This window comes from Carettochelys insculpta, chromosome 6 (genome assembly GCF_033958435.1).
Source record: "Carettochelys insculpta isolate YL-2023 chromosome 6, ASM3395843v1, whole genome shotgun sequence".
Lineage (NCBI taxonomy): Eukaryota > Metazoa > Chordata > Testudines > Carettochelyidae > Carettochelys > Carettochelys insculpta.
The window spans coordinates 125,029,453-125,050,055 of record NC_134142.1 but is presented as its reverse complement, the minus strand read 5'-3'; the positions used below and the strand labels follow the sequence as shown (position 1 = coordinate 125,050,055).

The 20,603-nt window shown below is 60.1% G+C and overlaps 1 protein-coding gene across 1 annotated transcript; it reads right to left on the bottom strand.

Annotated features, from left to right (window-relative positions):
* Nucleotides 1-6,522: 6,522 nt before the first annotated feature.
* Nucleotides 6,523-19,070, bottom strand: LOC142015204 (uncharacterized). The gene is made up of 5 exons (XM_074998620.1): nucleotides 19,031-19,070; nucleotides 18,296-18,417; nucleotides 17,427-17,526; nucleotides 11,303-11,401; nucleotides 6,523-8,745 (listed from the first exon to the last, which is right to left on the bottom strand). The coding sequence occupies exons 1-5, from the start codon at nucleotides 19,068-19,070 to the stop codon at nucleotides 8,012-8,014; spliced, it is 1,095 nt and encodes a 364-aa protein (XP_074854721.1). The 3' UTR covers nucleotides 6,523-8,011.
* Between the last annotated feature and the right edge of the window lie 1,533 nt (nucleotides 19,071-20,603).

The following is a 20,603-nucleotide window of genomic DNA, read 5'->3' as shown; positions in this document are numbered from 1 at the left end:
CTGTTGTGAGGTGGGGGGCTGGGAGCCAGGGCTCCTGGGTTCCTCCCCGGCTGTGGCTATGGAGCTGGGAGCCTGGGCTCCTGAGTTCTCTCCCTGTTGCAGGGTGGGGGGCTGGGAGCCAGGACTCCTGGGTTCTCCCCCTGCTGTGGGGTTGGGGTTGGGAGCCAGGACTCCTGGGTTCTCCCCCTGGCTGTGAGGTACAGAGCTGGGACTCTGGACTCCTGGGTTCTCCCCCTGCTGTGGGGTTGGGGTTGGGAGCCTGGACTCCTGGGTTCTCTCCCTGCTGTGGGGTGAGGGCCTGGGAGTCAGGACTCTTGGTTTCGCTCCCTGCTGTGCGGTGGGCGCTGGGAGCCAGGACTCCTGGGTTCTCCCCCTGGCTGTGAGGTACGGAGCTGGGACTCTGGACTCCTGGGTTCTCTCCTTGCTGTGTGGCGGGGGCTGGGAGCCAGGACTCCTGGGTTCTCCCCCTGGCTGTGAGGTACAGAGCTGGGAGCCAGGACTCCTGGTTTCACTCCCTGCTGTGGGGTGAGGGGCTGGGAGTCAGGACTCTTGGTTTCACTCCCTGCTGTGAGGTACGGAGCTGGGACTCTGGACTCCTGGGTTCTCTCCTTGCTGTGGGGTGGGAAATTGGGAGCCAGGACTCCTGGGTTCTCCCCCTGCTGTGGGGTTGGGGTTGGGAGCCAGGACTCCTGGGTTCTCCCCCTGGCTGTGAGGTACAGAGCTGGGAGCCTGGACTCCTGGGTTCTCTCTCTGCTGTGGGGTGGGGGCTGGGAGCCAGGACTCCTGGGTTCTCTCCCTGCTGTGGGGTGAGGGGCTGGGAGCCAGGACTCCTGGTTTCACTCCCTGCTGTGGGGTGAGGGGCTGGGAGTCAGGACTCTTGGTTTCACTCCCTGCTGTGGGGTGAGGGGCTGGGAGTCAGGACTCTTGGTTTCACTCCCTACTGTGGGGTGAGGGGGCTGGGATCCAAGACTCCTGGGTTCTTTCCCTGCTGCGCGGTGGGGGCTGGGAGCCAGGACTCCTGGGTTCTCCCCCTGGCTGTGAGGTACAGAGCTGGGAGCCTGGACTCCTGGGTTCTCTCCCTGCTGTGGGGTGGGAAATTGGGAGCCAGGACTCCTGGTTTCATTCCCTGCTATGGGGTGAGGGGCTGGGAGTCAGGACTCTTGGTTTCACTCCCCGCTGTGGGGTAGGGGGGCTGGGAGTCAGGACTCCTGGGTTCTTTTCCTGCTGCGGGGTGGGGGCTGGGAGCCAGGACTCCTGGGTTCTCCTCCTGGCTGTAAGGTATGGAGCTGGGACCCTGGACTCCTGGGTTCTCTCTCTGCTGTGGGGTGGGAAATTGGGAGCCAGGACTCTTGGTTTCACTCCCTGCTGTGGGGTGGGGGGGCTGGGAGTCAGGACTCCTGGGTTCTCCCCCTGGCTGTGAGGTACAGAGCTGGGAGCCTGGACTCCTGGGTTCTCTCTCTGCTGTGGGGTGGGGGCTGGGAGCCAGGACTCCTGGGTTCTCTCCCTGCTGTGGGGTGAGGGGCTGGGAGCCAGGACTCCTGGTTTCACTCCCTGCTGTGGGGTGAGGGGCTGGGAGTCAGGACTCTTGGTTTCACTCCCTGCTGTGGGGTGAGGGGCTGGGAGTCAGGACTCTTGGTTTCACTCCCTACTGTGGGGTGAGGGGGCTGGGATCCAAGACTCCTGGGTTCTTTCCCTGCTGCGCGGTGGGGGCTGGGAGCCAGGACTCCTGGGTTCTCCCCCTGGCTGTGAGGTACAGAGCTGGGAGCCTGGACTCCTGGGTTCTCTCCCTGCTGTGGGGTGGGAAATTGGGAGCCAGGACTCCTGGTTTCATTCCCTGCTATGGGGTGAGGGGCTGGGAGTCAGGACTCTTGGTTTCACTCCCCGCTGTGGGGTAGGGGGGCTGGGAGTCAGGACTCCTGGGTTCTTTTCCTGCTGCGGGGTGGGGGCTGGGAGCCAGGACTCCTGGGTTCTCCTCCTGGCTGTAAGGTATGGAGCTGGGACCCTGGACTCCTGGGTTCTCTCTCTGCTGTGGGGTGGGAAATTGGGAGCCAGGACTCTTGGTTTCACTCCCTGCTGTGGGGTGGGGGGGCTGGGAGTCAGGACTCCTGGGTTCTCCCCCTGGCTGTGAGGTACAGAGCTGGGAGCCTGGACTCCTGGGTTCTCTCCCTGCTGTGGGGTGAGGGGCTGGGAGTCAGGACTCTTGGTTTCGCTCCCTGCTGTGCGGTGGGGGCTGGGAGCCAGGACTCCTGGGTTCTCCCCCTGGCTGTGAGGTACGGAGCTGGGACTCTGGACTCCTGGGTTCTCTCCTTGCTGTGTGGTGGGGGCTGGGAGCCAGGACTCCTGGGTTCTCCCCCTGGCTGTGAGGTACAGAGCTGGGAGCCAGGACTCCTGGTTTCACTCCCTGCTGTGGGGTGAGGGGCTGGGAGTCAGGACTCTTGGTTTCACTCCCTGCTGTGAGGTACGGAGCTGGGACTCTGGACTCCTGGGTTCTCTCCTTGCTGTGGGGTGGGAAATTGGGAGCCAGGACTCCTGGGTTCTCCCCCTGCTGTGGGGTTGGGGTTGGGAGCCAGGACTCCTGGGTTCTCCCCCTGGCTGTGAGGTACAGAGCTGGGAGCCAGGACTCCTGGTTTCACTCCCTGCTGTGGGGTGAGGGGCTGGGAGTCAGGACTCTTGGTTTCACTCCCTGCTGTGAGGTACGGAGCTGGGACTCTGGACTCCTGGGTTCTCTCCTTGCTGTGGGGTGGGAAATTGGGAGCCAGGACTCCTGGGTTCTCCCCCTGCTGTGGGGTTGGGGTTGGGAGCCAGGACTCCTGGGTTCTCCCCCTGGCTGTGAGGTACAGAGCTGGGAGCCTGGACTCCTGGGTTCTCTCTCTGCTGTGGGGTGGGGGCTGGGAGCCAGGACTCCTGGGTTCTCTCCCTGCTGTGGGGTGAGGGGCTGGGAGCCAGGACTCCTGGTTTCACTCCCTGCTGTGGGGTGAGGGGCTGGGAGTCAGGACTCTTGGTTTCACTCCCTGCTGTGGGGTGAGGGGCTGGGAGTCAGGACTCTTGGTTTCACTCCCTACTGTGGGGTGAGGGGGCTGGGATCCAAGACTCCTGGGTTCTTTCCCTGCTGCGCGGTGGGGGCTGGGAGCCAGGACTCCTGGGTTCTCCCCCTGGCTGTGAGGTACAGAGCTGGGAGCCTGGACTCCTGGGTTCTCTCTCTGCTGTGGGGTGGGGGCTGGGAGCCAGGACTCCTGGGTTCTCCCCCTGCTGTGGGGTGAGGGGCTGGGAGTCAGGACTCTTGGTTTCACTCCCTGCTGTGGGGTAGGGGGGCTGGGAGTCAGGACTCCTGGGTTCTTTTCCTGCTGCGGGGTGGGGGCTGGGAGCCAGGACTCCTGGGTTCTCCCCCTGGCTGTGAGGTACGGAGCTGGGACCCTGGACTCCTGGGTTCTCTCTCTGCTGTGGGTCGGGGCTGGGAGCCAGGACTCCTGGGTTCTCCCCCTGGCTGTGAGGTACGGAGCTGGGACCCTGGACTCCTGGGTTTTCTCCCTGCTGTGGGGTGGGGGCTGGGAGCCAGGACTCCCGGGTTCTCCCCCTGACTCTAAGCAGGGAGTGCCGGTTTTGTGAGTGCCTGGACTCCTGCCGCAGTTTCTCCTGTTGCAGTAATGGATTAGGCTGCTGTAGACACACCCTGAGAGCAATCCCCCTGCCCTCCCTGCGCTGGGCTAGAACCCGTTGAGACCTGCCTCCCTACTTGTCTGGCGTAACCTCCCCGGGCAGAGGGGACCGCTCAGCCCGAGGGTACAGGTGAGTCTGCACTGCCCCCTCCTGGCCATGCTCTGCTACGCCAACCCCCTCCCACCCCGGCCCGCCGCGCCCTCTCTGGTGAAGGCAGCAAGGGCTCTGGTTACAGCACCCAGCCAGCGTGGGGAACCGGACCCGGGGCCTTTCCCTGAGGGGGCAGGGGGGCTGGCTCCCACTCTGGCCCAGGGTGAGTGATGTCTGGGAGGGGAATGGGGGGGTCCCCCTCTCAGGGCACTAGCCCCGGCTGGCTGGAGGGCCGGGGTGCATGGAGGAGGAGAGGTCACGTCCGTCTGCAGTGAGGGGCCTGCCACTGAGAGACAGGTCTGAGCCCACAGCTCAAGGACCGAAGCCTCAGACTTCCCTGTCAGCAGGTGCAGGCCGGGATCACACCCACCGGGGCACAGGGAGAACTCACCGACCCAGACTCCCTGCCCTCCCCGACTGGGCACCAGTCACCAGGGTAACCAACCTGCCAAACTGCTGCCATAGTGACCCATCCCCCGGGTAACCAACCAACCAAATTGCTGCCATAGTGACCAGTCACTACGGTAACCAGCCCACCAATCGTCTCCATAAGTAGGGAGACCAGACATCTCATTGTCGAAGGGACAATCCCGTTTCTCACTACCTGCAGCTGTCCCTACCCGTTCTTGGAAATGGGCAGATTGTCCCCTATTTTCTGCCTCCTCCCTCCTATCAGTACTTGGTCCTACTGCCAGCTGGGTCCGTGCTCGCTGGCCAGCCAGCCATCCACCAGCCGTGAGTGTGCGACAGGAGGGGGTCCAATGGATGATGCTGGGCTGTAAGGTGTCAGGCTGGAGGCTGAGCAAAGCTGCAGTGTGCAGGACCAGCTGCTGCCCTGCCCTGCCCCACAAGCTTCCCTCCAACTCCACCCCATTTCCAGCCAGTACTGGCTTCTTGCAGTGGTGGCTGGGGGATGAGGGCAAACAGTGGCTGGTTATATGTCACCTTTGCTGACCACCCACCAGCCTCCTCCATGGCTCCACTCTCACCGTCCCCTCCTAGGGCGACCTATTTCCCTTTGCCAAACACAGAGCACCGGGTCCAATTACTGCTATGCAAGGGGCCTGTGACCCTGTGTCCCCTCTGTGTTGTCTCGAGAAGATGCTGTAGCAGGTACCAGAGAAGCAGTTCCATCCCAGGGACCATCCAGGCACGGAGGGTGGAAACAGCTGGGTTAGGTTGGTCAGTCACTGCCATTCCCAGAGAGTGTGAGTGTGTCTGCGTGCGTGTGACTTCTCCCCCTGCAAACCTTGCAGATAGGACAGTAAATAAACAGACTCTCTACACAGTAGTTCCTTCCAAGAGGACTCACTCAATTTGAGGCTAATTTCAGTATTTCTGCTGCATCGTTCTGACGGCTGTTGAACGCACTTGAATACAAGTAATTTTACCAGGTGTCCTGGATTCAGAATAGGGATGCACGGTCAGCCTGCTCTGAAGTCACAAGGGTGACCAACCCACCAAGTCCCTCCTGTAGGCACTAGTCACGGAACCACAGAACAGTGGAACTGGAAGGGACCTCAAGAGGTCATCGAGTCCAGCCCCCTGCCCTCACGGCAGGACCAAGCACCATCTAGATCATCCCGTCAGACATTTATCCAACCTGCTCTTAAATATCTCCAGGGAGGGAGATTCTACAACCACTCTCCCAGGTAATTTATTCCAGGGTTTGACCACCCTGACAGGTTGGAAGTTTTTCCTAATGTCCAACCTAAACCTCCATTGCTGAAATTTAAGCCCATTGCTCCTTGCCCTGTCCTCAGTGGCTAAGAAGAGAAATTCTTCTCCCTCCTCCTTGTAACACCCTTTTAGGTGCTTGAAAGCCGCTCTCATGTCCTCTCTCAGCCTTCTCTTTTCCAAAGTAAATAAACCCAGTTCTCGTAATCTCCCCTCCTACGTCATATTTCCAGACCTTTCGTCGTTTTAGTGGCTCTTCTCTGGACGCTCTCCAATTTCTCCACATCTTCCCTGCTATGCGGGACCCAGGACTGGACACAACGCTCCTAATCAGCGGTGAGTGGAGTGGACAAACGACTTTTCATGTCCTGCTCTTCACACCCCAGTTACACCTCCCAGAACCGAGGTCCTGTCCTGCAATACTCCATCCTAGACCGTCCCTTTTCATTTTGCATGTGTGAAACGGATTGGTCCTCCCTATGTGGGGCACTTGGCATTTGTCCCTATTGAACCTCATCCTATTTGCCTCAGACCGTTTCTCCAGATCATTTTGAATTCTGACCCTGTCCTCCAAAGCAGGTGCACCCCTCCCAGCTTGGGGTCATCTGCAGACTTAAGAAGAGAATTCTCTGTCGTTATTAAATATCACGCATACTTGTGTGTATATCAAGCACATTTGAGGCCCAACAAGGATGAAACTCACAACCCTGAGTTTACAGCCCAAAGCACGAACCACTGACATATTCCCTGCCTCCCCGTCACCAGGGCGACCAACCCACCAACCCTCTCCATACTGACCAGTCACCAAGGTGACCATCCCCCTCAATCTCTGCATTCGTGACCAGTCGCCAGGGTACCCCACCCACCAACCCTCTCTGCAGTGCCCAGTCACCAGGGTAACCACAGACTGTATAGAAGCACCAGACACCATAGAACCCAGCTCCTCCAAAGGCCTGAGAGCCCCTCTACGTGCCGCCTCTGCTGCCAGGGTGAGTGAGGCCTGTGGGCTCGGGTGTAACTCGGTGCTCCGAGGAGACGTGTCGTTAGGCGTTTATTATTATTAACCATTTCTGCAGCCCTGTGGCTTTGCCCAGAGCTCACACAGAGGTCTAGAAAAAGAGGTCCCTGCCCCAGTAGGCTTACAATCTACGTCAGACGGACCTACGACGCGCTGCGGGGCGGGGAAGGGAACCGTAAATAAATAGAAAGGTCAGTCATGTTATAGTGTCATAAGAGCTGAGAACTTCCACGTACCCAGCCAGCTGCCGTCAGCTAGCCCTGCACTGTGGGCGCTGCAGAGCGATGGCCCATTAGCACCTCTACGCGACCTGCCCAGTGATGCCCATGGAGCTAGGGCTGAGGGACCCCAGCTGGGGGCTGGCCTCAGTGACCCCAATGGGGCGATGGCCAAGTGACCCCCGGCAGAAGATACTTGTTTGCCTCCAGCTCCCGCTGTGCCGTGGAGCCCATGGGGCCTCCGCTCCGCGGCAGCGTCACCAGGTAGCCGGCAGCCCACCCCTGAGCAGCTGGCTCTGGTTCTTCCCTGGTGGCTGGCTCCGATGTGGGCTGAGGCGGGCGATGCTGCCCCCAAGGAGGGAGTGTCAGTCTGTTCTGCCTCACGCCTCCCCGTCCCGAGGCTGTCAATCCATGGCCTGCCCCACTGGCCGAGCAGGAGCCCGGAGACCTGGCGGGGGGTGACGGAGGAATGGGGAGCCCATAGTGGGGGCTGTTCTGGGGTATTAGCCCCCTGCGCACCTTCCTTAAATGCTACAATGGTTTGGGGAGTACCAGGCACCCCAACGTAATCCTCTCGACCCTGCACACCTGCTGCTCTGAACAACGTGTCACACCTAGGAAACAGACCATCAGTCTGCTGGCTCCCGAGTGACCAGTTGCCCCTAGCAACTGAAGCACCAATTGATTCCTTACCAACAATCACCCTGATAATCAAAACACCCCTCCCGTCCCTCTCTCAATAGCAACCCATCATCCATAATAACCAAATCAGCAACTCTCCTTCTAGCAACTAACACCATGGTAACCAATGCACCAATCCCTGTCAGTGGTCAGTCAGCATGGGTACTGAAGTACCAACTCCAACCCTAGTGACTAATCACTGTGGTAACCAACCCACCAATCTTCTCCACAGTGACCAATCACCAAGGAAACCAACCCACCAACCCTCTGCACAGTGACCAGTCACAAGGGTAACCAGCCCACCAGTCCTCTCCATAGTGACCAGTCACCAAGGAAACCAACCCACCAATCCTCGCCCTAGTGACCAGTCACCAAGGAAACCAACCCACCAATTCTCTCCCTAGTGACCAGTCACCAAGGAAACCAACCCGCCAATCCTCTCCACAGTGACCAGTCACCAGGGTAACCAACCCGTCAATCCTCTCCATAAGCCACCAGTTACCAGGGTAACCAACCCACCAAGCCCCTCCATTGTCGCCATGGTCATCAACCCCCTAGCAGCGACCAATCGCCCTCAGCCCCCCGCCTCTCCCCACCCACCCCGCCCCCTTCACTCCATCCCGCCCCACTGCCACCCCACTATCCGGAGGTGGCGGGCGCTGGGCCGAGGGGGCAGGGGAGTCCCGGGCAGGGCGGGCTGGCCCTCGGGGGGAGTCCCGTCGCTGGCGTGGACGCGCTGGTGGCGGATGAGGGTGGAGCTGCGCCCGAAGCTCTTGCCGCAGAGGGGGCAGCGGTAGGGGCGGGCGCCGGTGTGCGCGCGCTGGTGCACGGCCAGGTAGGAGCTGTCGCCGTAGCTCTTGCCGCAGACGTTGCACTTGAAGGGCTTCTCGCCGGAGTGGATGATCTGGTGGCGGATGAGGTGGGAGCTCTCGCTGAAGCTCTTCTGGCACTGGGTGCAGTGGTAGAGCTTCTCGCCCGTGTGGGTGCGCTGGTGGCGGCCCAGGTCCGAGCGCTGAGAGAAGCTCTTCCCGCACACCCCGCAGGCGAAGGGCCTCTCGCCCGTGTGCACCCGCTGGTGCCGGATGAGGTGGGAGCTGAGCGTGAAGCGCTTCCCGCAGTCAGGGCAGTCGAAGAAGCGGGGCTCGGCCCGCGGGGCGGTGCTGACCCGCCGGCGCCGGGCGTACGGGCCCCACCGGCGGCCTCGCTGCGGGGGCCGGCACAGGCGCTCACAGGCCTCGGCCCAGTCGGGGCGGGTGGGGGCCTCTGCCTCGGGAGGCTCTTCCTCCGGCCGGGCAGGCTCGGGCCCCTCCTCTTCCTCCTTATCGCTCGCTAGCCTGTCCCCTGCTGGGAGAGAGAGATGGGCAGAGCGCAGGCGGAGCTGCGCCCAGGCCACGGCGCGGCCACGGGGAGAGGGCTCCAGCCACCCCATGGCATGTCCATGCACACCAGGCACTCGGCCAATGCCAAAACATGCCTGTGTCCACTGGGCACAGGGACAGGGCCCTGCCCATGCCACAGCAGGTCTGCGCACACTCCATACTCCATGCATGTCCCAACACATCCCCATGCACAGGGCAGGGCAGAGGGCTCTGTGGACACGCCGTGGCAGGGGCGGGCGCTGGGCAGGGCAGAGGGCTCTGTGGACACGCCGTGGCAGGGGCAGGCGCTGGGCAGGGCAGAGGGCTCTGTGGACACGCCGTGGCGGGGGCAGGCGCTGGGCAGGGCAGAGGGCTCTGTGGACACGCCGTGGCAGGGGCAGGCGCTGGGCAGGGCAGAGGGCTCTGCGGACATGCCGTGGCGGGGGCAGGCGCTGGGCAGGGCAGAGGGCTCTGTGGACACGCCGTGGCGGGGGCAGGCGCTGGGCAGGGCAGAGGGCTCTGTGGACACGCCGTGGCGGGGGCAGGCGCTGGGCAGGGCAGAGGGCTCTGTGGACACACCGTGGCAGGGGCAGGGGCAGGCGCTGGGCGGGGCAGAGGGCTCTGTGGACACGCCGTGGCAGGGGCAGGGGCAGGGGCAGGCGCTGGGCAGGGCAGAGGGCTCTGTGGACACGCCGTGGCAGGGGCAGGCGCTAGGTGGGGCAGAGGGCTCTGTGGACACGCCGTGGCAGGGGCGGGGGCAGGCACTGGGCGGGGCAGAGGGCTCTGTGGACACGCCGTGGCAGGGGCGGGGGCAGGCACTGGGCGGGGCAGAGGGCTCTGTGGACACGCCGTGGCAGGGGCGGGGGCAGGCACTGGGCGGGGCAGAGGGCTCTGTGGACACGCCGTGGCGGGGGCAGGCGCTGGGCAGGGCAGAGGGCTCTGTGGACACGCCGTGGCAGGGGCAGGCGCTGGGCAGGGCAGAGGGCTCTGTGGACACGCCGTGGCAGGGGCAGGCGCTGGGCAGGGCAGAGGGCTCTGTGGACACGCCGTGGCGGGGGCAGGCGCTGGGCAGGGCAGAGGGCTCTGTGGACACGCCGTGATGGGGGCAGGCGCTGGGGGTGGGGAAAGGGCTCTGTGGACACGCCGTGGCGGGGGCAGGCGCTGGGCAGGGCAGAGGGCTCTGTGGACACGCCGTGGCAGGGGCAGGCGCTGGGCAGGGCAGAGGGCTCTGTGGACACGCCGTGGCAGGGGCGGGCGCTGGGCAGGGCAGAGGGCTCTGTGGACACGCCGTGGCAGGGGCGGGCGCTGGGCAGGGCAGAGGGCTCTGTGGACACGCCGTGGCGGGGGCGGGCGCTGGGCGGGGCAGAGGGCTCTGTGGACACGCCGTGGCGGGGGCGGGCGCTGGGCGGGGCAGAGGGCTCTGTGGACACGCCGTGGCGGGGGCGGGCGCTGGGCGGGGCAGAGGGCTCTGTGGACACGCCGTGGCGGGGGCGGGCGCTGGGCGGGGCAGAGGGCTCTGTGGACACGCCGTGGCGGGGGCGGGCGCTGGGCGGGGCAGAGGGCTCTGTGGACACGCCGTGGCGGGGGCAGGCGCTGGGCGGGGCAGAGGGCTCTGTGGACACGCCGTGGCGGGGGCAGGCGCTGGGCGGGGCAGAGGGCTCTGTGGACACACCGTGGCAGGGGCGGGGGCAGGCACTGGGCGGGGCAGAGGGCTCTGTGGACACGCCGTGGCGGGGGCAGGCGCTGGGCGGGGCAGAGGGCTCTGTGGACACGCCGTGGCGGGGGCGGGCGCTGGGCGGGGCAGAGGGCTCTGTGGACACGCCGTGGCGGGGGCAGGCGCTGGGCAGGGCAGAGGGCTCTGTGGACACGCCGTGGCGGGGGCAGGCGCTGGGGGTGGGGAAAGGGCTCTGTGGACACGCCGTGGCGGGGGCAGGCGCTGGGCAGGGCAGAGGGCTCTGTGGACACGCCGTGGCGGGGGCAGGCGCTGGGCAGGGCAGAGGGCTCTGTGGACATGCCGTGGCGGGGGCAGGCGCTGGGCAGGGCAGAGGGCTCCAGCCACGGGACAAAACTCCCCACAAGCAACTCTGTATCCCCATATATGTTCACATCAACCACCACCCAGTCACCTCCCCCTCCCCCTGTAAACATACAGTGGTCTGTCCCATAAATGCCCTGCCCATCTACCACTGCCCCCATACACATGTAAGGTTCCCTCCCCATAACTCCCCACCTGCCTCTCCCTCCCCATCAACCTGCAACAGCCCATCCACACAAACCTCCCCCTTCTCCCACCCATCCATGCCCATAGCCCCCCACCCAGTCTTCCTTCCTGCCCCACACTGCACCTCTCTGCCCTCCAGCCAGCACCATACCTCCAAACCTGGGGATCTCCCCCATGGGGGGGGTTTGGTTCTGTCCCCCTGGCCCAGGGAGCCACAGAGATGCAGGGGAGCCGGTGCACCGGCAAAAGCTGCAAGTGAGGAGCGCAGCGTCTGCAGAGGAGACAACTGAGGGGGGCCTGGCAGATGTCCCTCACCCCTCACCTGGGGTCTCCTGTTCCTCAGAGCCCTGGTGATCCAGCCCACATGCCTCTTCCCCTCGCTCCATCCAGGAGATGGCCGCTGGCTTGGGGACGGGAAATCCTGCCAGGGTGCAGGGAGCAGGTTAACAGGGTCTCAGCAGGGCCCACTACGAACGGCCACGGAGCTCCTATGAGCCTCCCCATGCACCAGTGCTCTTGGCACGGATGCCCACAAGCTCCTGCCCGCATCCCAGGGCCTAACGGAACCAATCTGTGCCAAAGGCGCTTGCTCCGTTACAGACCAGCCAGCGCGTTTCCTAGGCGGGCGCCTCACCCAGCCACGGAAGGAGCTGACCCTGCCTAAGGCGCAGGCAAGGCTGTTCTCCTGGTGGAAGGCACTGGAACGCGGTTCTGGCACCGGTTTTCTGTTTGAACACCAGAAACATTCTCACTGGCAGTCCCCCAGCAGCGCAGGGACAGGGCAGGAGCCCCCCGCCACCCCACAGCAGTGCAGGGACAGGGCAGGAGCCCCCCGCCACACCGCAGTGACAGGGCAGGAGCCCCCCGCCACCCCACAGCAGCACAGGGACAGGGCAGGAGCCCCCCGCCACCCCACAGCAGCACAGGGACAGGGCAGGAGCCCCCCGCCACCCCACAGCAGTGCAGGGACAGGGCAGGAGCCCCCCGCCACCCCACAGGGACAGGGCAGGAGCCCCCCGCCACCCCACAGCAGCACAGGGACAGGGCAGGAGCCCCCCGCCACCCCGCAGGGACAGGGCAAGAGCCCCCCGCCACCCCACAGCAGCGCAGGGACAGGGCAAGAGCCCCCCGCCACCCCACAGCAGCACAGGGACAGGGCAGGAGCCCCCCGCCACCCCACAGCAGCACAGGGACAGGGCAGGAGCCCCCCGCCAGTCCTGCAGCACTGCTGGGACCAGGGCATTGAAACTGAACACACTGACCCCTGTGAGGAATCATCAGCCTTGAGTTCCGGCACCTTTTTTTCTAGAAAAAGCCCTGGGAAAGGGGAAGAATGAATGAACCATATAGTGCAAAGGAGCAACCTGTTCTCACTCCTGGATAATTTCCAGAACACCTGTGAATGGGTTATATTACAGTCAGATCGCTAGAAGAGCCACTGACCCTGACGAGGGAAGCACCAAGACAGACAGTACTATCTGCTAAACCCAAATTGCCAGTGGCACATATGTCCAAAGGAAATGCTGCCCAGTTCCAAACTCAGCCTCATTGGGTTCAGTCACTTTGCCAGTCTTTAACTGTTGATTATTATCAACACAACTGCTTGTTGGCCAGGGTAGTGGGGGGTAGTGAGAAATATTTCATGTTAAAATAGCAACGAAGGGTCCTGTGGCACCTTATAGACTAACAGAGAAGTTTTGAGCATGAGCTTCCGTGAGTTAACTCACTTCTTCAGATGCTCACGAGAGCTCATGCTCCAAACTTTTCTGTTAAGTCTATAAGGTGCCACAGGACCCTTCGTTGCTGTTACAGATCCAGATTAACACGGCCACCCCTCCGATACTTGACATCATGTTAAAATGGGATCCTTCCAGGTCGCCGTTAGCTAATGTCGCCGTGGTCTGTTAGATATCGTCCAGGTCACTGTTAGCTAACGTCGCCGTGGTCTGTTAGATATCGTCCAGGTCGCCGTTGGCCAACGTTGCTGTGGTCTGTTAGATATCGACCAGGTTGCCGTTAGCTAACGTCGCCGTGGTCTGTTAGATATTGTCTTGGTCGCCATTAGCTAACATTGCTGTGGTCTGTTAGATACCGTCCAGGTCGCCATTAGCTAACGTCGCCGTGGTCTGTTAGATACTGTCCAGGTCGCCGTTGGCCAACGTTGCCGTGGTCTGTTAGATACCGTCCAGGTCGCCGTTAGCTAACGTCGCCGTGGTCTGTTAGATACCGTCCAGGTCGCCGTTGGCCAACGTTGCTGTGGTCTGTTAGATATCGACCAGGTTGCCGTTAGCTAACGTCGCCATGGTCTGTTAGATATTGTCTTGGTCGCCATTAGCTAACATTGCTGTGGTCTGTTAGATATCGTCCAGGTCGCTGTTAGCTAACGTTGCTGTGGTCTGTTAGATACCGTCCAGGTCGCCATTAGCTAACGTTGCTGTGGTCTGTTAGATACCGTCCAGGTCGCCGTTAGCTAACGTTGCTGTGGTCTGTTAGATACCGTCCAGGTCGCCATTAGCTAACTTTGCTGTGGTCTGTTAGATACCATCCAGGTCGCCGTTAGCTAACGTTGCTTTGGTCTGTTAGATATCGTCCAGGTCGCCATTAGCTAACGTTGCTGTGGTCTGTTAGATACCATCCAGGTCGCCGTTAGCTAACATTGCTTTGGTCTGTTAGATACCATCCAGGTCGCCATTAGCTAACGTTGCTGTGGTCTGTTAGATACCATCCAGGTCGCTGTTAGCTAACGTTGCTTTGGTCTGTTAGCTAATGGCGACCTAGACAATATCTAACATTGCTGTGGTCTGTTAGATATCGTCCAGGTCGCTGTCACCTAATGTCGCTGTGGTCTTTTAGGGGTGTCCAGGGATGGGTAGCACCTCTGGTGTAGGGACTTGTGTCTCTTCGGGGCAGTTCATGCACCTTTGGTCCCCACCTGGCTCCCAGCTCTCACCTGTGGCTCCAAGAAGCTGTAGCATGCAGCAGCCACACCCTGATAAACCTCTTTGACAGGTGGGCTAAACCATGTGAGGGCAGCTGGCAGCTCTGTAACCTGCGGTGAGATAGGGAATTGCCTATCCCAGCATGCAAAGTTGCCCCCAGCGGATTGGACGGATGAGATCAACAGCAAGATCCAATGACCAGGAAGGTGGTTCTGCAACGGTCTGTGGAGAGCAAAGGGCATGACAAGGCGCCAGAGATGGCCTGGCCATCCCCTGCAGCCTAGGAAGTCCCAGCTGTGACAACTTTTCGTACCACTGGAACCAGGCTTCTGAGGTCGAGAGAGTGGAACTGCCCCTGTGCAACGGCTTTTCCACTTTAAACATTCTCCCGCACAGGTGCTTTGCACACTCGCATCACTTCTGTGTACCTCAAAGTCCTACGGCGATGGCGAAGCGACAGGTGGAGGTGACCACGGGGAGTCGTAGCTCCAAACCTGCATGTAGGCAGCCTGTGGACTTTGGTCACTCAGCTCTGATCCCAGGATGACAGAGGAGTTCAGCAGCATCCCAGGAGACTGAGCAGGCCTTGTTAGGGACAGCACTGCTCACCCTCCAAATGACGGAGGGGACTAGAAAAGGTGTCCCAAAAATTGCTTGTCCCAACCAAAATGGCCAGCATGCCACAGCTGGCGGTTTTACCCTCACAGCGGTCGAAAACCAGTGAAAAGAAAGATGATATTTGCAGCATGGAACGTTCGCACCCTCTTGGACAGGGAGAATGCTGTGAGGCCTGAGAGAAGAACGGCCCTCATAGCAAGAGAACTGGCATGTTATAACATTGACAGAGCAACCCTGAGCGAGACCAGACTGGCAGAAGAAGGATCCATCTGCGAACCAAAAGGTTACACCTTCTTCTGGAAAGGCAGGCCAGAAAATGAAGACAGAATCCATGGAGTGGGACTTGCCATCAAGACCTCACTTCTGCACCAGCTTCCTGACCTACCAACTTGCATCAGTGAGCATCTGATCAAGCTCCGCTTCCCCCTCAACACCTCTCACCATGTTACGGTCATCAGCACTGACGCCCCAACGCTGACTAGCAGTGACCAAGCAAGAGAAAATTTCTATGAGGACCTTGACCACCTTGTGAAAGCAACTTCTCCTTCTCCTTCTTATATGGACCTTCAAAGCCAAGTACTACACCTCTCCTGTCTACAGATGGCATGACCCTTCTGAGAGAGAAGAACAGCATCAACAATAGGTGGAGAGAGCACTTCAGCAACCTTCTCAACAGACCGTCCATTGTCGACACTGTGGTCCTAGACTAGATCCCTCAGAAACCCACAATAGACAGTCTTGACTTGCCCCCTACAACAATGGACGAGGTCAAAAAGGCAATCAGCCAGACCAGCTCTGGCAGAGCCCCTGGGGTGGACGGTATCCTGCTGAAATTTTCAAAGCAGCAGGACCAGTGTCACTTAAAGCCTTTCACAACATCTTGATCAGCATCTGGGAAGAAGACGACAAGCCCGAAGACTTTAAGGATGCCACAATCATCTCACTCTTCAAGAACATGGGTTACAAAGCTGACTGTGGAAATTACCGGGGTATCTGCCTTCTCTGTACTGCTGGGAACATCTTGGCTCGAGTAATCCTCAACCGTCTGATCACCAGCATCTCAGAGGAGAACCTACCAGAGGCACAGTGTGGTTTTCGCTCAGGCCACAGCACCATTGACATGATCTCTGCTGTTCATCAGGTTCAGGAAAAGAGCATAGAGCAGAACTTGGATCTGTACGCTGTCTTTATAGACCTGACCAAGGCATTTGACACCGTCAACAGAGAAGCCCTGTGGATTATCCTGTCAAAACTTGGCTGCTCGAGAAGATTCATTAGCCTCATACATCTGTTTCACAATGACATGACTGGCTTAATTCTTTCGAATGGCGAGTCCTCAGATCCATTTGAGATATCCAATGGTGTGAAGCAAAGGTGCATGCTGGCCCCAGTGTTATTCAACTTGTTTTTGACTTGCGTTCTCAACCACGCAGTTAGGGACCTGGATCATGGAGTCTACATAAAATACAGATTTGATGGGTCACTTTTCGACCTTCATCACCTGAATGCTAAAACTAAGATGCTTGCGAGGCTCATCCTTGAAGCCCTTTTTGCTGACGACTTTGCACGTGTGGCACACAAGGAAGCTGATCTCCAGCCCATCATCAACAAGTTTGCTGATGCCACTCGCCTCTCTGGTTTGCCCATCAGCCTAGGAAAGACCCAGACACTGTTTCAACCTGCTCCAGGATCTGCTGCTCTCCCCACTTCAATCCTTATTGAAGGAACAGAGTTAAAAACAGCAGAGGAGTTCAAGTACCTCAGCAGTGTGATAGCCAATGACGGCTCCCTTAACAAAGCAATCAATGCCAGAATCTGCCAGGCCAGCCGGGCACTAGGATGCCAGAGACCGCGAGTGTTGAATCAGCACAATATCCAACAATCCACTAAACTGAAAGTGTACCAGGCTGTAGTCCTGACCAGTCTCGTGTATGGCTGTGAAACCTGGACCTTGTACAGAAAACATATAAAACTGCTGGAGCACATCCACACACGCAGCCCGAGGACAATACTGCTCATTCAATGGCAGGACAGAATTACAAACCTGGAAGTCCTGGACAGAGCAGGAACCACGAGCATCGAAGCCATGATTCTGAAAGCCCAGCTTCGCTGGACAGGGCACGTCACACGAATGGAGGAGTCAAGAATCCCTAAGCAAGTGAACTCTCCCAGGGCAAAAGGAATCAAGGCAGGCCTCACAAGAGATATAAAGACTGCGTGAAGGCCAACATTGCTCATGCTGGTTTAAAAGCACGTCAGCTAGAGCAGCATGCAAAGACCGAACAGGCTGCCGTGTTCTTGTACAGCACACGTACGACAACTTTGAAGAGCAGCGACACGTACGCCTCATTGATGCTCACGAGAGGAAGAAAGCAACAGCAGCAGCCGCACCAACAGAGCCAGGACAATTCCCTTGACCCCACTGTGAACGCCGAGGCTGTTCAAAGCTTGGACTCCTCAGCCACATGCGAATCCACAACCGATGAGCCTGTGCAAGCTCAAGACGTCATCGTCGGACACGAAGGACTGCTTAGGACAGGTCACCGTTAGCCAACGTCGCAGTGGTCTGTTAGATATCGTCCAGGTCGCCGTTAGCTAACGTCGCTGTGGTCTGTTACATATCGTACAAGTCGCCGTTAGCTAACGTCGCTGTGGTCTGTTACATATTGTACAAGTCGCCGTTAGCTAACGTCGCTGTGGTCGATTAGATATTGCACCAAGCAAACCAGTTAAGAGAAAATTAATTTGTGACTTTCACCTCACACAAATTATAAACAGAACTGAACAGGTGAGGAGGAAATAGATCCAGGAAGGGCTTGTGGGGTGACAGTCTCTCTGCCTGCACCCTGAGGTGCCGATGCTCTCCTGCACCCCGCCTCGGCCCCTCACCCAGTGAGATGGCGTCCCCATAGTTCTCCTGCATGACGTCCCTGTAGAGCTCTCTCTGCCTCTCGTCCAGCAGCGCCCACTCCTCCATCGCCGCCCGCACCTGCAAGGGCAGAGGCGCCAGGTCAGGGCAGCAGCAGACCGCTGGAGGGCTGGGAGCCAGGGCAGGGGGCTCCCCCAAACTGCCCCTGCACACAGAGAGGGGTGGTAAGTGGCTGAAAAGAAAGCGGGGGAGGAAGCGGTGCCTGGAGGGTGGGGGTCGTGCCCTGAGAACTGGGCTGGCACAGGATGCTACTGCGGTGACTGGGGCAGAAAAGCCCATCACCTCCAGCACATACAGAGCAGGGTGAGACCTGGAACATCCCAGCAGTGCCCGACTGAGCTGGGGCAACTCTGCTGGGGTCACTGCACCCCCCGCGCGCCCCCGCAGCGGCCGGTCACTGCACCCCGTGCGCCCCCGGAGCGGCCGGTCACTGCACCCCCCGCGCGCCCCCGCAGCGGCCGGCCACTGCACCCCCCGTGCGCCCCCGCAGCGGCCGGCCACTGCACCCCCCGTGCGCCCCCGGAGCGGCCGGTCACTGCACCCCCCGCAGCGGCCGGTCACTGCACCCCCCGTGCGCCCCCGGAGCTGCCCGGTCACTGCACCCCCCGCAGCGGCCGGTCACTGCACCCCCCGCGCGCCCCCGGAGCGGCCGGTCACTGCACCCCCCGCGCGCCCCCGGAGCGGCCGGTCACTGCACCCCCCGCAGCGGCCGGTCACTGCACCCCGTGCGCCCCCGGAGCAGCCCGGTCACTGCACCCCCCGCGCGCCCCCCGAGCGGCCGGTCACTGCACCCCCCGCCGACCCCCTCTGGCCGCCCGGCCCCGCTTACCGGCTCCCCGCGCCCGCCAGGGCCCTTGGCTGGGCCCGGCCCCGCCGCCCGGCGCTGCGCAGCCCGCAGCCGTGACAGGAAGTTCCCTTTGTTATTGGGCTCCCCGGCGCCGGCAGCGCCGCCTGCGCAATGGCCACTGGCTCCCGCCTCCCCCGTCCCCCGGCCACTGGCCCCCGCCTGTCCCAGCCGCCCGCCGCCCACCTCTGACCCCCCACTGGTCCCTCCCACCTCCCCTTTTGCCCCTTGGCCCCCGGCCCCCTACCTCTCCCCTTCCACCCCCTGGCCATTGGCACCTGCCTCCCCCTGCTCACCCACTGCCCCCCACCTCTCCCCACTCCCCCGCTTGGCCCCTGGCTGCGCGGGGAGGGATGGCTCAGTGGGTGGAGCACCGGCCTGCGAAGCCCAGGGTTGTGAGCTGAGCCCTGGAGGGGGCCACGCAGCGGGGTCTGCTGCAAATGAATTTAGAGAAAAGAAACGGTCAGGGACGGCGCCTAGTCCTGCCAAGAGGAGAGGGGACTGGTCTCAATGACCTCCTGGGGTCCCTGCCAGCTCTACCGGATGCGTATCTCCCCCTGCTAGTCTGGGTTTGCTGGGTCGGTTATGAACATACCAAACCAAACAGCTTCATCCCAGCTCCTGGTTCCTTGGGCCCTGATGTGTCTTTCCTTACAAACTAAGCATTGCATCCACCCCCCCTTCTGTCCATCACCGCCATATCCGTCTATCCATCCTCACCTGCAAACCCAGCTACCCCCATCCATTCAACTGCATCCATCCTTCCATCCCCAGCACCCAGTCTGGACATCAGTCAACCTGTGCCCATCCACACCCCCCTCCACTGAGGCAGGATCAAACCACTAGTGGGATAGTAAGAGAGAGGAAGCCGGGCTAGTCTATACGCTATCAAAACAAAAAGCAGTCAAGTGGCACTTTAAAGACTAGCAAAATAGTTTATTAGGTGAGCTTCCGTGGGACAGACCCACTTCTTCAGACCAGAACAGACTGAGTCTGTTCTGGTCTGACTATGGTCTCAAGAAGTGGGTCTGTCCCACGGAAGCTCACCTAATAAACTATTTTGCTAGTCTTTAAAGTGCTACTTGACTGCTTTTTGTCTCACTAGTGGGATGTGCAAGGACCAAGCCAACACCATCCTTTTATTAGCTTGCACTCAAAGTTGTGCGTGTCAGAGCCCCAAGGCCCTCAGGGAGGAGAAAGTGGCTGGAGTCTTATCTCCTTGACCTTCAACTAAATCCGGATTCCTACTCCACCTGGCTCTAGGCTGTAGTCACAGCTTCCCCCTCTTTTATACTGCCAGTCTGGACCTGGGAGATACCATTCTCATGAGCAGAGGAGATGGGAAATAATCCTCAGTCTCAAGGGATTTAACTCCCCACCCAGATTAACAAGCGGCCAGGAGAGGGAGAGATTTTTTATTTTGAATGTCCTGGCAATGAAAAAAATAAATCCAATCTGGCTTCATCAGACTTTAACTGCCCTCCTCCATGAGTGTAATGGTTCCTTCCAGGTGAGAAAGAGGCTCCCTGCTAATGGCATGAACCATTTCACTGAGGACTGATGGGGGGGAGTAAAATAACAAAGGTTCACAGAATCACAGGGCGGGAAGGGACCTCAAGAGGTCATCGAGTCCAGCCCCCTGCCTAAAGCAGGATCAGCCCCAACTAAATTATCCCAGGCAGGACCTTGTCAAGCCTGGACTTAAAAACCTCCAGGGATGGAGCTTCCACCACCTTTCTAGGCAACGCATTCCAGTGCTTCACCACCCTCCTGGGGAGGGAGTTTTTCCTAATATCCAACCTACTCCTCTCCCTCCCCAACTTCAGACCATTGCTCCTTGTTCTGCCATCTGACACCACTGGGAGCAGTTTCTCACCCTCCTCGTTAGAGCTCCCCTGCAGGAAGTTGAAGGCTGCTATTAAATCACCCCTCAGTCTTCTCTTCTGTCAACTAAACAAGCCCAAATCCCTCAGCCTCTCCTCATAGGTCTTGTGCTCCAGACCCTGAATCATTTTTGTTGCCCTTCGCTGAACCTGCTCCAGCAAATCCACATTCTTTTTACACTGGGGGGCCCAAAACTGGACACAATATTCCAGATGGGGCCTCATCAGTGCCGAATAGAGGGGAACAACCACTTCTCTAGATCTGCTCAAAATGCTCCTCCTAATGCACCCTCGTATGCCATTAGCCTTCTTGGCTACAAGGGCACACTGTTTACTCAAAACCAGCCTTTCATCCACCATAACCCCCAGGTCCCTTTCCATCGTACTGCTGCTGAGCCAGTTGGTCCCCA

Bases quoted from the DNA above. Each gene is read 5' to 3' on its own strand.
- LOC142015204 (XM_074998620.1), bottom strand. From the start codon at position 19,070: ATGGATGCAGTTGAATGGATGGGGGTAGCTGGGTTTGCAG. The intron at 17,527-18,295 runs GTAAGCGGGGCC...CTGCCCTTGCAG, and splicing joins CTGGCGGGCGCGGGGAGCCG to GTGCGGGCGGCGATGGAGGA. The intron at 8,746-11,302 runs GTGAGGGGTGAG...TCTCTCTCCCAG, and splicing joins TGAGGAACAGGAGACCCCAG to CAGGGGACAGGCTAGCGAGC.